General features: G+C 53.1%; 1 protein-coding gene across 1 annotated transcript in view; it reads right to left on the bottom strand.

Moving 5' to 3' along the window:
- Positions 1-10,733, bottom strand: part of SELENOI (selenoprotein I) — an 11,380-nt gene extending 647 nt beyond the window's left edge. Inside the window, exons 1-8 of the mRNA XM_014311041.1 lie at positions 10,669-10,733; positions 10,293-10,401; positions 8,014-8,088; positions 6,456-6,718; positions 4,487-4,595; positions 3,003-3,051; positions 2,420-2,600; positions 1,065-1,247 (exon numbers count right to left, since the gene is read on the bottom strand). Of these exons, the coding sequence (XP_014166516.1) occupies positions 1,065-1,247; positions 2,420-2,600; positions 3,003-3,051; positions 4,487-4,595; positions 6,456-6,718; positions 8,014-8,088; positions 10,293-10,401; positions 10,669-10,698 (999 nt within the window). The 5' untranslated portion in view covers positions 10,699-10,733. The remainder of the gene's footprint in view (positions 1-1,064; positions 1,248-2,419; positions 2,601-3,002; positions 3,052-4,486; positions 4,596-6,455; positions 6,719-8,013; positions 8,089-10,292; positions 10,402-10,668) is intronic.
- Between the last annotated feature and the right edge of the window lie 1,040 nt (positions 10,734-11,773).

The raw sequence follows: 11,773 nt of genomic DNA, 5'->3' as shown, positions 1-11,773 counted from the left end.
GAGAAGAGCACTGGGCAGCTCCCAGGAGGGCATGGGCAGGAGGATTACACCACCAGCTCAGCCCCATCTCCAGCTGTGATTCCAAGACCAAATTTATTTAAGCTTCTTAGTAATTCAAATCCTTCTTGCCCAGAAGCCTCATTACACTAATTGGAAAGACAAGGCAACCTGGCTATTACTCCTTGGCTGTAATTACAGCTGGGACACGACTCCACGGGCTCTGGGGTGGAACTGGGGCTCCCAGGGGAAGGGGCTTCCCAAGGAGGGTGTCCCCACTTCAGCTGGGACACGTGGGCCCTTGTCCTCCTTCCTCAGCAGCTTCCCAGTGGGACTCTGGGCTTCTCCAAGTTTGTTCTGTTAATCCAAACTCAGAGGATGAGAAGGAAACCAATCCCTGGATCTGTGCACAGATGGACAGGAGGAAGGGAGGCCCTGGAGCTGCTGTGTTCCCCCAGCAAAACCCCCACTCCAGCCTGGCTGTCTCAGCACCTTGGAGACTCAGAGCCCCTTGCAGGGCCTGAAGGGGCTCCAGGAGAGCTGCAGAGGGACTGGGGACAAGGCCTGGAGGGACAGGACACAGGGAATGGCTCCCACTGCCAGAGGGCAGGGATGGATGGGATCTTGGGAATTGGGAATTGTTCCCTGGCAGGGTGGCCAGGGGCTGGGATGGAATTCCCAGAGCAGCTGTGGCTCTGGATCCGTGGCAGTGCCCCAGGCCAGGTTGGACACTGGGGCTGGGAGCACCTGGGACAGTGGGAGGTGTCCCTGCCATGGCAGGGGTGGCACTGGATGGGCTTTGAGGTCCCTCCCAACCCAAATTCCAGGATTTTGTGCTTGGTCTCCCACTCATCTGACACACCCCAGGGGAAGGACAGCCCCTGCCACATTCTGTGCAGTTCCTTTCAACCCCGTGCAACCTCCCCAAGCCTCTCACAAGGAATCCACCCCAAATCCCACAGGCTCACAGAACCATTCCCAGCAACATTCACAGCTTCACACAGAGCACTCCCTGCCCCAAGCAGCAGCACTCCCAGCCACAGCCCAGCCCAGGAGGTGTCACCTACCACGACCACGCCGTAGTGGATGTGTGCCAGGGTGAGGAAGGCTGTCAGCAGGTACAGCAGGAGCGTTTCACTGCCTGGAGCCAGCCCAGACACCACCAGCAGCAGCACGGCCGCGATGGGCAGCAGCATCCAGTTGAGGGGCTGGCACCGTGTGCTGCTCATCTGGCACACGATCAGCTGGCACTGAGGGGACAGGGACACAGCCTGAGCCTGCTGTGGGCTCTGGGAGCAACAGATGTTTGTCCCCAGAGCAGAGGGGATGGTCACTTGTGTGATCTGTGACACTGTCCCCTGTGCTGGCACCGCTGGGGCACCTCCAGTGCTGGGGGCAGCTCTGGGCCCCTCCTGCCAGGACAGACCTGCAGGGGCTGCAGCGTGTCCAGGGAAGGGAACGGAGCTGGGGAGGGAATGGAGCCCCAGGAGGGGCTGAGGGAGCTGGGAAGGGGCTCAGCCTGGAGCAAAGGAGGCTCAGGGGGGACCTTGTGGCTCTGCACAAGTCCCTGCCAGGAGGGGACAGCCAGGGGGGGTCGGGCTGTGCTCCCAGGGAACAGGGACAGGCCAAGGGGAAATGGCCTCAGGCTGGGCCAGGGCAGGCTCAGGGTGGACACCAGGAGGAATTTCTGCATGGAAAGGGTGCTCAGACCTTGGCAGGGGCTGCCCAGGGAGGTTTGCAGTGCCCATCCCTGCAGGTGTCACCTGGATGTGGCACTGAGTGCCCTGGGCTGGGGACAAGGTGGGCATTGGGCACAGCTGGCACTGGATGGGCTGGGAGGGATTTTCCAGCCTGAATGATCCTGGGATTCTGTGAAGTTCCAGCAATCTCTGCCTGGAGGTTTTTGCAGTTCAGAGCTCTGTGAATGACCTCCCTCAGGCACTCAGTGATATTTTGGGGTGATTTTCACCAGGTGGAGCCCCCAGCTCTCTGCACTGCAGCAGCTGCTCTGGGCAAGGGGAAATGGCCTCAGGCTGGGCCAGGGCAGGCTCAGGGTGGACACCAGGAGGAATTTCTGCATGGGAAGAGTTGTTAAATATTGGAAAAGGCCCAGGGCAGTGGTGGAGTCCCATCCCTAGAGGGATTTAAAAATCCCCTGGATGTGGCACCTGGAGCAGGGGTCACCTTGGCAGTGCTGGGGGACAGTTGGACTCGGTGGTCTCAGAGGGCTTTTCCAACCTTAACACTCCCATTATTCTACCACTAGGCAGCTCTATTAAATTTTGACCAAAAATTTAGTCCTCCCATTTTAAGTTTATCCCCAAAAGGAGGCAGGAACTCCTTTCCCATCAGCTCACAGCACATGTGAAAACTCAATTTAACCAGTTCTCCAGTCCCTCAAGCATAAAGCAGAAGCTCTTACAGAGATGTTGGCAAAGGCTGTTCCAACCATGAAATAGAAGAGCCTGGGCTGGACCTCCAGGATGTCAGTGGGGGACAGGAAGATCCAGGTGGTGCACAGCAGGAACAGCAACACCGGGGACACCAGGGGCAGCAGGATTTCGTACACAGAGTGGTGCTTCAAGGTGTTATTCTTATAGGCCCTGAAACACAAGCAAAGAAAGGAAAATACATGGAATCACTGAGGAATCACTGAGAAATCCCTGGTGCTGCCTGCAGTAAGCACCTGAAGGGGCTCCAGGAGAGCTGCAGAAAGACTGGAGTGATAGGAGAAGGGGGAATGATTTCCCACTGCCAGAGGGCAGGGATGGATGGATGTTGGAAAGTAGGAATTCTTGGTTGTGAGGGTGGTGAGACCCTGGCACAGGGCGCCCAGAGCAGCTGTGGCTGCCCCTGGATCCCTGGCAGTGCCCAAGGCTGGGCTGGCCAGGGCTTAAAGCACCCTGGGACAGTGGGAGCTGCCCCTGCCCATGGCAGGGGGTGGCACAGGATGAATTTTCCACCCCCTTCCCACCCAAACCCTGCTGGGATTCTACAAAACTCACTTGTAGAAGTTGTACAGGCTCATGGGCAGGGTCACAGTGAGGGCACAGGCTGGAAGAGAAAAGTGCCACGTTAGTGCCCCAGGGCAGAGGGGACGCCCCATGCACCCCGAACAGGAGGCTCTGGCTGGGCTCTGCTTTAAATTCCCTGCACCAAAAATAGCTCCTGGTGCCCCAGGAATAGCTCAGCACATTTGGAAGAAGCTGCTCTCAAGTCTGGCCCAAGAGCTGTAATTAAAAGTTAAAGTCTGCTGTAAGTTGAAGACATTTCCATTTGAAAGGGCTGCATTAAGGAGCTCGGGTTTGTGCTTTAAACAGTGACAAAGCTTAATTATAACACAACTCTAATGAGACACGAGTGCACACTCCTCAAATGACATGGAGTTTTCACAAGAAAGACAATTTGCTGTTTCTCTGGCTGTGTGCAGACATTTCCAGTGGCCACGTTGCCAAAAAGTTGTCATTTAACTGGATAAATGATACCAAGCACCCAAATAACTGAAAAATCCTGACCTCAATCAGAACCACCAACACTGTCCATGATATTCCAGCACAACTCCTTCCCTGTTTATGCAGCAGAAGGTGTGTGAGCAGAGCTGGAAATATTCCTGCTTTAATAACCCAGCTCCTCTCCCCCGTGTGGGAACTGGGCTCAATTTCTCATATAGGAAAAGCACATTCATTATTCATGGTAAGTCACACAGCTGGCAAAGGAAAGCTGGGAACATCTACCTGATAAAAGTGCAAGTACGTTTAACACACCAATTAACTCAAAATTAGGCAATTACAAAGAACACCCGAAGGGACACAGAAAATAAACCGAGCAGAACTTGTGATTTAGGCAATGGCATTGAACAACATCAGCTCAGCTCTACCCTTTGCAGTGGCTTATTTTGACTGACCACAGGAGAGCGAGGCTGGGCCTTTATTTCAATTTTAATACTATTATTATTATAATGATGTAATGTTCAGGTGGGTGGATGGAGGGCAGGATCCCCAAACAGCAGAGCTCCCACCCACCTCCATGGCTGCAACCTCCCTCCCACACAGTGTTTGGGCTCTGGGGTGAGAGGGAGCCCCAGAGCAGCAAAACAAAAATGTCCTGACCCCCCCCAAACCAGCCCAAGGCTGGGGATGCTCCACTGAGAGCCAGATCCCACCATCCCCTGCACACTGGGCTTTATCCCCTGGAAACTCTGGGTTTACCACACTGGTTTTACCCCCAGGCTCTCACTGAGGACAAACTAAGCTTGTCTGGAGTGAAGTCAGCCCAGGCAGAGCAGAGTTAAGTTCTCCACAATAACTCTGCAGGAGACAAGGCTGTTTTGAAATCCTGGGAAAGGTTTTCAGGCTGTGAGAACACCCTCAATTAGTCACTTCAACAACAGCCCGGGGGCAGCAAACAGAGCAGTGTTAGCAGGTCATTAGCAGGGGGTTTGGGAAAAAGGTGACGTTTAAAAGACAGGCTTCAACATGGAGTTTCTTACCAATAATCATTGCAGTGAATAGGTCTCTATATAAGAAATTAAACAGGAAAGGTGCATACCAGGCCTCAACTCCCACAAAGGCTGTCACTATGTAGACAATTGAAATGGTCTGAAAGAAAGCACAGGACAAAGCAGGGGTGAGAAATGAGATGGGCAAGTCTGGCAGCACCTGGCTGGCAGCACCTGGGCTGGCAGCACCACACGTGTGCCGGGCAGCTCCAGGGAAAGGAAGCTCTAAGCTATGACATGTTCAGTCCTACCCACCAGCAGGAAGGAGAAAAATAAAACAAATCCACAAATATCCCATGTTACCAGGTGTAGGAAGGGTGAGCTGCTGAGCAGGGATTGGATTGGGAAGTGCCCGTCCCCTGTGCTGGCACTGCTGGGGCACCTCCAGTGCTGGGGACAGCTCTGGGCCCCTCCTGCCAGGACAGACCTGCAGGGGCTGCAGCGTGTCCAGGGAAGGGAACGGAGCTGGGAAGGGAATGGAGCCCCAGGAGAGGCTGAGGGAGCTGGGAAGGGGCTCAGCCTGGAGCAAAGGAGGCTCAGGGGGGACCTTGTGGCTCTGCACAAGTCCCTGCCAGGAGGGGACAGCCAGGGGGGGTCGGGCTCTGCTCCCAGGGAACAGGGACAGGCCGAGGGGAAATGGCCTCAGGCTGGGCCAGGGCAGGCTCAGGGTGGACACCAGGAGGAATTTCTGCATGGAAAGGGTGCTCAGGCCTGGGCAGGGGCTGCCCAGGGAGGTGGTGGAGTCTCATCCCTGGAGGAATATAAAAACCACGTGGAAGTGGCACTTGGGGCATGGGCCAGTGGTGGCCTTGGCAGTGCTGAGGACATGGCTGGACTCGATGGTCTCAGAGGGTTTTTCCAACCTCACTGATTCCATGAGGAGGACATGACCAGGAGCTGCAGGAGAGATGCCCTGGCACAGCCTTGAACTCTCGAGGTGACCACAGCACAGGTTTTACACAAGTTGCAGTGACCCTGGAGGGGTCAGTCAGGGACTCTTCCTTATCCATCAGCTGCTGGATTACAGGGAGAAGCTCACCAGGGCTATTTCAGCTTTAATAGTCCCCTGAAGCTGGGTGGAACACGCTGCTCTGCCCTCCACCCCTGCCTTTCTCCAGCAGGCAGCTCAAAGACCTGGGTTAAGCAACATTTTGGGAGAAAGGATCAGAGTACAGTCAGGGACCAGCTCTGGTCTTCTCGTAATAGGAGAAATGATTATTCCAATTAATGCAGCTGCATTAATTGAACTCTCCTTCCAACTCACTGCATTTCCCACCCAGCATCTGACAAACCAGAGGATAATAAATGGACATAAGATAATGGGGTAAAAGGAAGAAGGTTTTTTACAATGAGGGTGGTTGCCCAGAGAAGCTGTGGCTCCCTCATCCCTGGAAATGTCCAAGGCCAGGCTGGACAAAGCTTGGAGCAGCCTGGGCTGGAGGAAGGCACTACCTGCAATCCAGGTGAGCTGCCTCATCCCCAGGTCCCAGCTCTCTTCAGGAAGAGCTTCCTGCAGAGAACTCCTTAAGGAGGGACGGACACACCAACACCCCAAGGGGTCCATCACCATGAGTCTCAACACCCACTGCCCAGGGACCATGGTCTGGAGGGGCATCTCCCCAGGAATCTTTGCTTCAGGAACAGCAATTAACAAGCCAATTACCTCTGCTGAATTTTTGACCCAGATCCTGGTAAGTGCCAAAAGGCATCCCAAACTTCCAGGCTTTACCCACACTGGTACCACGTGGGGAACTACATAAAGTAACAATTCCAGTGGGCAGAACATTCAGGAACCAGGGAGAGGAGAGCCAAGGCCACATCCATCCTTCAAGCCTTGTTTGTCATGGAGAGCCCACGTCCATGGACTGACACCATGATTGACAAGGCTTTGGATCCACAGCAGAACACACCCCTCAGTGGGCAGCACTGCACCCAGCAGCTTCTCAGGGCGCGAACTCACCACCTGGCTGACGTCATATCCCCAGGGCAGGAAGAGAATCCCTGTGTTATACTTCTCCCAGTGGGAGAGGATGAAGGAAAACAAGACCACCCACAGCAGGAGGTAGAGCACGAAGACGCTGACGCCGGTGGAGCCCCGGCCGAAGGTGGAGTACACGGTGACCACAAAGTACACGCAGGCCCAGCTGTCCAGGCCGTGGTCAAAGAGCTCTCCCAGGGGGGTGCTGGAGTTGGTCCGGCGTGCCTGCTTCCCATCAACACCATCTGGGAAGGGGGAGAGAAAAATGGATGATGTGTTAGTCTTTGAGCCAGGTCTTAGGGGCTCTCAGAGAAATACATCACACGTGAGATAGCTCAGCTACCCTGAACGGCATAAAATTAGCAGGAGGGCTTCTGAGGTAGTGTTGGTAATAGAAAAAGGTTTAATAAAAGGCAAAATAACAAAGCTCTTACAGAGAAAAAATGAGCCAGGGGCAAGAGGTTCTTGCTCCTGCTAAAACACCCCACAAAATGATTATTTCCTTTGTTCTCTTCTTTTTCTAGTGAATTAACCAGGTGGGACCTCTTGGCCTCTGTCTAATCAGACAGCACCAGGTCTGAGGTGAAGTCCAAAAGGTCCTATGAGGTGTCTTTTGTACTAAATTGGGAGAGATTCTTCTGGGCTTTTTGCCTTTTTAAGCAGACAAAGAACATTTTAGTCACTCTGTCAACAGGGGGCACATTCCTACACATGGAGCTCTCCTGGACAAAGCAATGGGCCAGGGAAGAGCAGCCTTCCCCACCTCCATCCTCAATCAGTGAGTGGACTTCCCATCCCTGCTCCATGGGAGGAAGGAAAATGGAACAGTCTGATGAGATTTTATTTATTTCCTTGTGTTTCCTTTATATTCCTTAAGGCAGCTTCTTCCTGTGCCTAAAGGAGGTCCAAGAGAGCTGGAGAGGGACTTGGGACAAGGGATGGAGGGACAGGACACAGGGAATGGCTTCAAAGTGGAAAAGGGGAAATTTGAGTGGAATATTGGGAAGGAATTCTTGGCTGTGAGGGTGGGGAGGCCCTGGCACAGGTTGGCCAGAGAAGCTGTGGCTGACCCTGGATCCCTGGAAGTGTCCAAGGCCAGCCTGGATGAGGGTTGGAGTACCCTGGTGTTGGATTAGGCATGTTTACATAGGCGTGTTTTGTTTGTTTACAAACAAATACATACTATGTGAACCTTCTATCAGACTTTAAGAATTCTCTACAAATTAATTTCCCACATTTGGGATAGTGGAAAGTGTCCCTGCCCACAGCAGGGGGTAGAACCAGAGGATTTTGCAGGTCCTTTCCAACCCAAACCATTCTGGGATTGTCTCATTATTTAAAGCAGACCCAAGACAGAGTTTCACAGTTCATCTGTCACTTCCAGTATCCTCCTTTCCCATCAGATGCTCTGGGACAACCTCCTTGTCTCCACATTGCAAAGCAGCTCCCAGAAACTGCTGGGAGCACAGAATATAACACTTCCCATGGGGAGAGAGGGAACATAATCACAGCATGAGCGGGTGACCCTGAAAACTCTTACCTAACGTGTAGGCCATGAAGTTGAGGAGCCCCACCACGATCCACACGCCGTTTGGAACGTGCTGGTGATCAGGAGCTGCAGGGATCAGACAGAGCAGAGTCAGGACAGTTCAGGATGTGCTCCCTGAGGGTTTATTTTGGCCCAAAAAGCACGGCCACGGGGACTCAAACAGTGAATCTGGGATGCGAGCTTTGCAGGATGTGATGGCAGAGCTGCCCCATAGCAGCTCCTGAAACCAGGTCAGTGAGGACTTTGCCTTTCAGGATATATTTGTCCTTTGTTCCCAGCTCTCTAAATTCATGGGATCTGAGAACTGGGGCCAGTTCTGCAGTGCCACTGCAGGCTGGGGGGAAGTGTGTGCAGAGGACACTCCTCAGTCGCTGCCTCACAGAGCATCAGGTGGAGCCTCTTTGATGTGGCAACTCCCTGCCCCCGCAGGAACATGCCAGGATTCCCCGCCCAGTCTCCAGTCCCATCCTGCCAATGGAAACCGAGCTCTTCCCTAACAGCACCTCCACCTCCTCCTCCTCCAGCCCGGCTCAGGCAGCCAGCCAGCGGAGCTGGCTGCGCCTCACCCCATACCCACACTCGTGCATCAAGGCTTTGTGAATTTCCTGGGATCACACCTTCAATTTGTCCTCTGGTGGACAATGTTTTATTTTATATCATGAGAAAAATTAAATGAACGTCAACATGATCCAGATTCAAGCTACTATCCAAAATAAAACCTAATTTGGGACTTTCAGCATGCTGATTAATACCCACACTGTGTTGGTTGTGGTAGAAGCAGAGTAAGAGCCCATTCTTCTTGTCCAGCACCTTTCTCCCCTGTTAATATTTATTTCCTAATGGATATCATGGTAGGCTGCAATCGGGGAGCCCAAAGAGAAGGGCAGGAAGAGGCATGGATCCTTGGCAGCAGGAGGGCACAGGGAGGCCTCCTGGGGGAGCAGTGAAATGCCACCTCCTGTTTCCTCAGGGCAGCAGGATGGTGCCCTTCCAGCAGCAAAGGGAGGGAGGGCATCACATCTGCAAAGCCATCCAAGGAGGAGGGAAGGCACAAAATTCTGGAGCAGCACCAGGAAAAGCTCTCTCTACAAGCAGGACATGCAAAACATTTATGTGAAAAGGTCTCAAGCCATGAGCTTCTCCATCCTTCCAAAGCCAATTTTTGAGAAGTGGGAGCATTTGGGATGTCCACCCTGGAGAACAGAAGGCTCCAGAAAATTCTCAGAGTCCCTTCCAGGGCCTAAAGGGGTTCTAGGAGAGCTGGAGAGGGTGGGACAAAGGGGAATAGAGTCCCACTGCCAGAGGGCAGGGATGGACGGGACACTGGGGCTTGGAGCAACCTGGGATAGTGGAAGGTGTCCCTGCCCCTGGCAGGAGGTGGGACTGGATGGGCTTTAAGGTTCCTTCAACCCAAACCATTCTGGGATTCCATGATTCTGGATGTCTGATGTCACCTTGAGCTACTGACAGCTTTTGTTCTCATGGCTCATGGACCTTAATAGCCCAAACCCTGGCCAACAGCCACAGGTGCCACCTGAACCTTCATCAGCTTTGACTTGTCTACCAATAAAGGCAATCCCCAGAAAGCAGGATTTCTGCCATGTAACTGTGTTTTGATGATGGGTCCAGTTTAGAACTACACAAACTCTCCTGAGCAGCCTAAACCAGACCTGGCAGGGTCTAAGGAAGAGAAAAACACAGAGGAGAAGTTCCTGAGAATTATCACACTGCATTAATCCTTTCCCTGGGACTCCTCCATGTGCAAAGGAACACGACTGAACTATTGGATTCGCAGACAGATGAACATGGGGACTGTTAGAAAAGTTTAAAGCTGTGAATGGTGAAGCTCAGAAAGAGGATTTGGCCTTGTTAGTCTGATGTGCTGGTGGTTTTGCCAAGAGGAACAAGCTGCGATGTGAAAAACAAGGCTCTACCTGCTGATTTCGGGGAAGCAGCACTTCCTAACATTTTCCTGTTAGGTTTTCAAACAAGGTCACTGGGTTGATTGCTCTGCAGGCAGAGCCAATTCCAACCCAAGATTCCAGCTGTCTCCTCCTCCCTGTCCCACCCACTGGCAGCCAGCAGCACCTTTCCCTGGCAGCCAGAGGGAAGGTGTCACACCCTGACAAGCCCTTGTCACAAAACCCAGCGAGTTCAATCCCCTCCTCTGTCCCAGTCACTTTGGGAAGGCCCAGACCCAGAGGCCTCACCAATTCCCAGCAGAGGAGGTGACACAGATTTCCCACCTGACCAGGAACATGCAGCCTTACCAGAAGCATAAAAGTCAGGGTCGAAGTATGCCATGAGGAAGAAGTTGAAGACAAGCAGCAGGAAGCCAGAAAACGTTATCAAATTTGGGGCCAGCCAGGTAGGGAAGATCTATGGGAAAGCAGCAAAAGAACAGATGAACTCATTAAAACATGGACTGAGGAGCAGGCGCTGCTCCAGCCATGGTTGCACTGTCTGGGTGTTAGACAACATCCCGGGGCAGCAGGAAGCGTGGGGCTGGGATGCAGGCATTCAGGGGTTGGGGGCAGGCTGCAGGCAGCCCCTCACTCATTAGTGGCATCACAAACGAAGCAGCTGATGGTGTTACAGAGCTGACCTGGGCTGTGCTGTCCTGCTCAGGGTGGGACAGGCACTCACCTTCACGATGGCGTTCCAGAAGGGATGCATGACGTACAGGGACAGGGGGTTGCTGTCCACGGCGCTGTACTGGGAAAGGGAAACAAAACCAAAAACCAACAGTTAGGGCTGCAGCAACCTGCAGAAACAGCCAAACATCTGGAATCTTCTGAGCCACATCTGTGTGGAGCTCCCACATGACTCCTGATGTACCTCCCACCCTTTGGAAATGCCAGCTCCAGCTCTCTGAGTGGACACAAGCAAGGAGAAAAATGCTGATCCTTTCAACTGTTTCCAACTGCTCTGTCCCACTTGGATGATGAGAAATGCTCTGGGTCCTATCCCCCAACAGTGCCATCTGTCACCTTTGGAAATGCCAACTCCAGCTCTCTGAGTGGACACAAGCAAGGAGAAAAATGCTGATCCTTTCAGCTGCTTCCAACTGCTCTGTCCCACTTGGATGAGGAGAAATGCTCTGGGTCCTCCCAAAAGTGCCATTTGTCACCTGCTCTGCTGTGACCCCTTTGCTCCCTTGCTGGTCCCAGTCTCCATCCTCACTTCCAGCAGTGGGACTGGGAGCCCCTTGAGCAGGATGGGTCTCAGAGGGTGCCTCTCCACTGAGGAGCTGAGATTTCACCAGAGGCAGCTTTGGGAATGGAGAGGGAGAGCTCTTACCCCTCACCCCATCACTTTCACAACATTTGAGGTGCTCAGGGTGTGTTTGTGGTGGGGGAAATAAAAATATAAATAAAAATCAATGATCTAGACAAGGCATGAAACAGCTTCCAGATAGAAAGTTAAAATTTGACATCATTTGGCTCTCAAGAGCAGCACAAGCCATTATCTGCTCTCACAGTCCCTTCCAAACACAGATTACCCTGGCTAAAGTCCTCCCAGGAACACTGATAAGAATCCCAAGAACAATTCCACAGGCTACCAAACTCCTGGGCTCACATGCTCAGAGCTGGGCTGGGCAGAACCTGCTGCTCACCCACCTGCTTGGGACAGCACCCCCAGCTCCAGCACGGCCATCTGCCCGAGTCCAGTCCCAACCACAGAATCCCAGACTGGTTTGTGTGGGAAGGGACCTTCCAGAAACTCCAGTGCCAGCCCCTGCCACCGGGAG

The sequence above is a fragment of the Geospiza fortis genome, unplaced genomic scaffold (genome assembly GCF_000277835.1).
Source record: "Geospiza fortis unplaced genomic scaffold, GeoFor_1.0 scaffold150, whole genome shotgun sequence".
Taxonomy (NCBI): Eukaryota; Metazoa; Chordata; class Aves; order Passeriformes; family Thraupidae; genus Geospiza; species Geospiza fortis.
The sequence above is the reverse complement of the archived record's forward strand: the minus strand, read 5'-3'. Positions and strand labels throughout refer to the sequence as shown.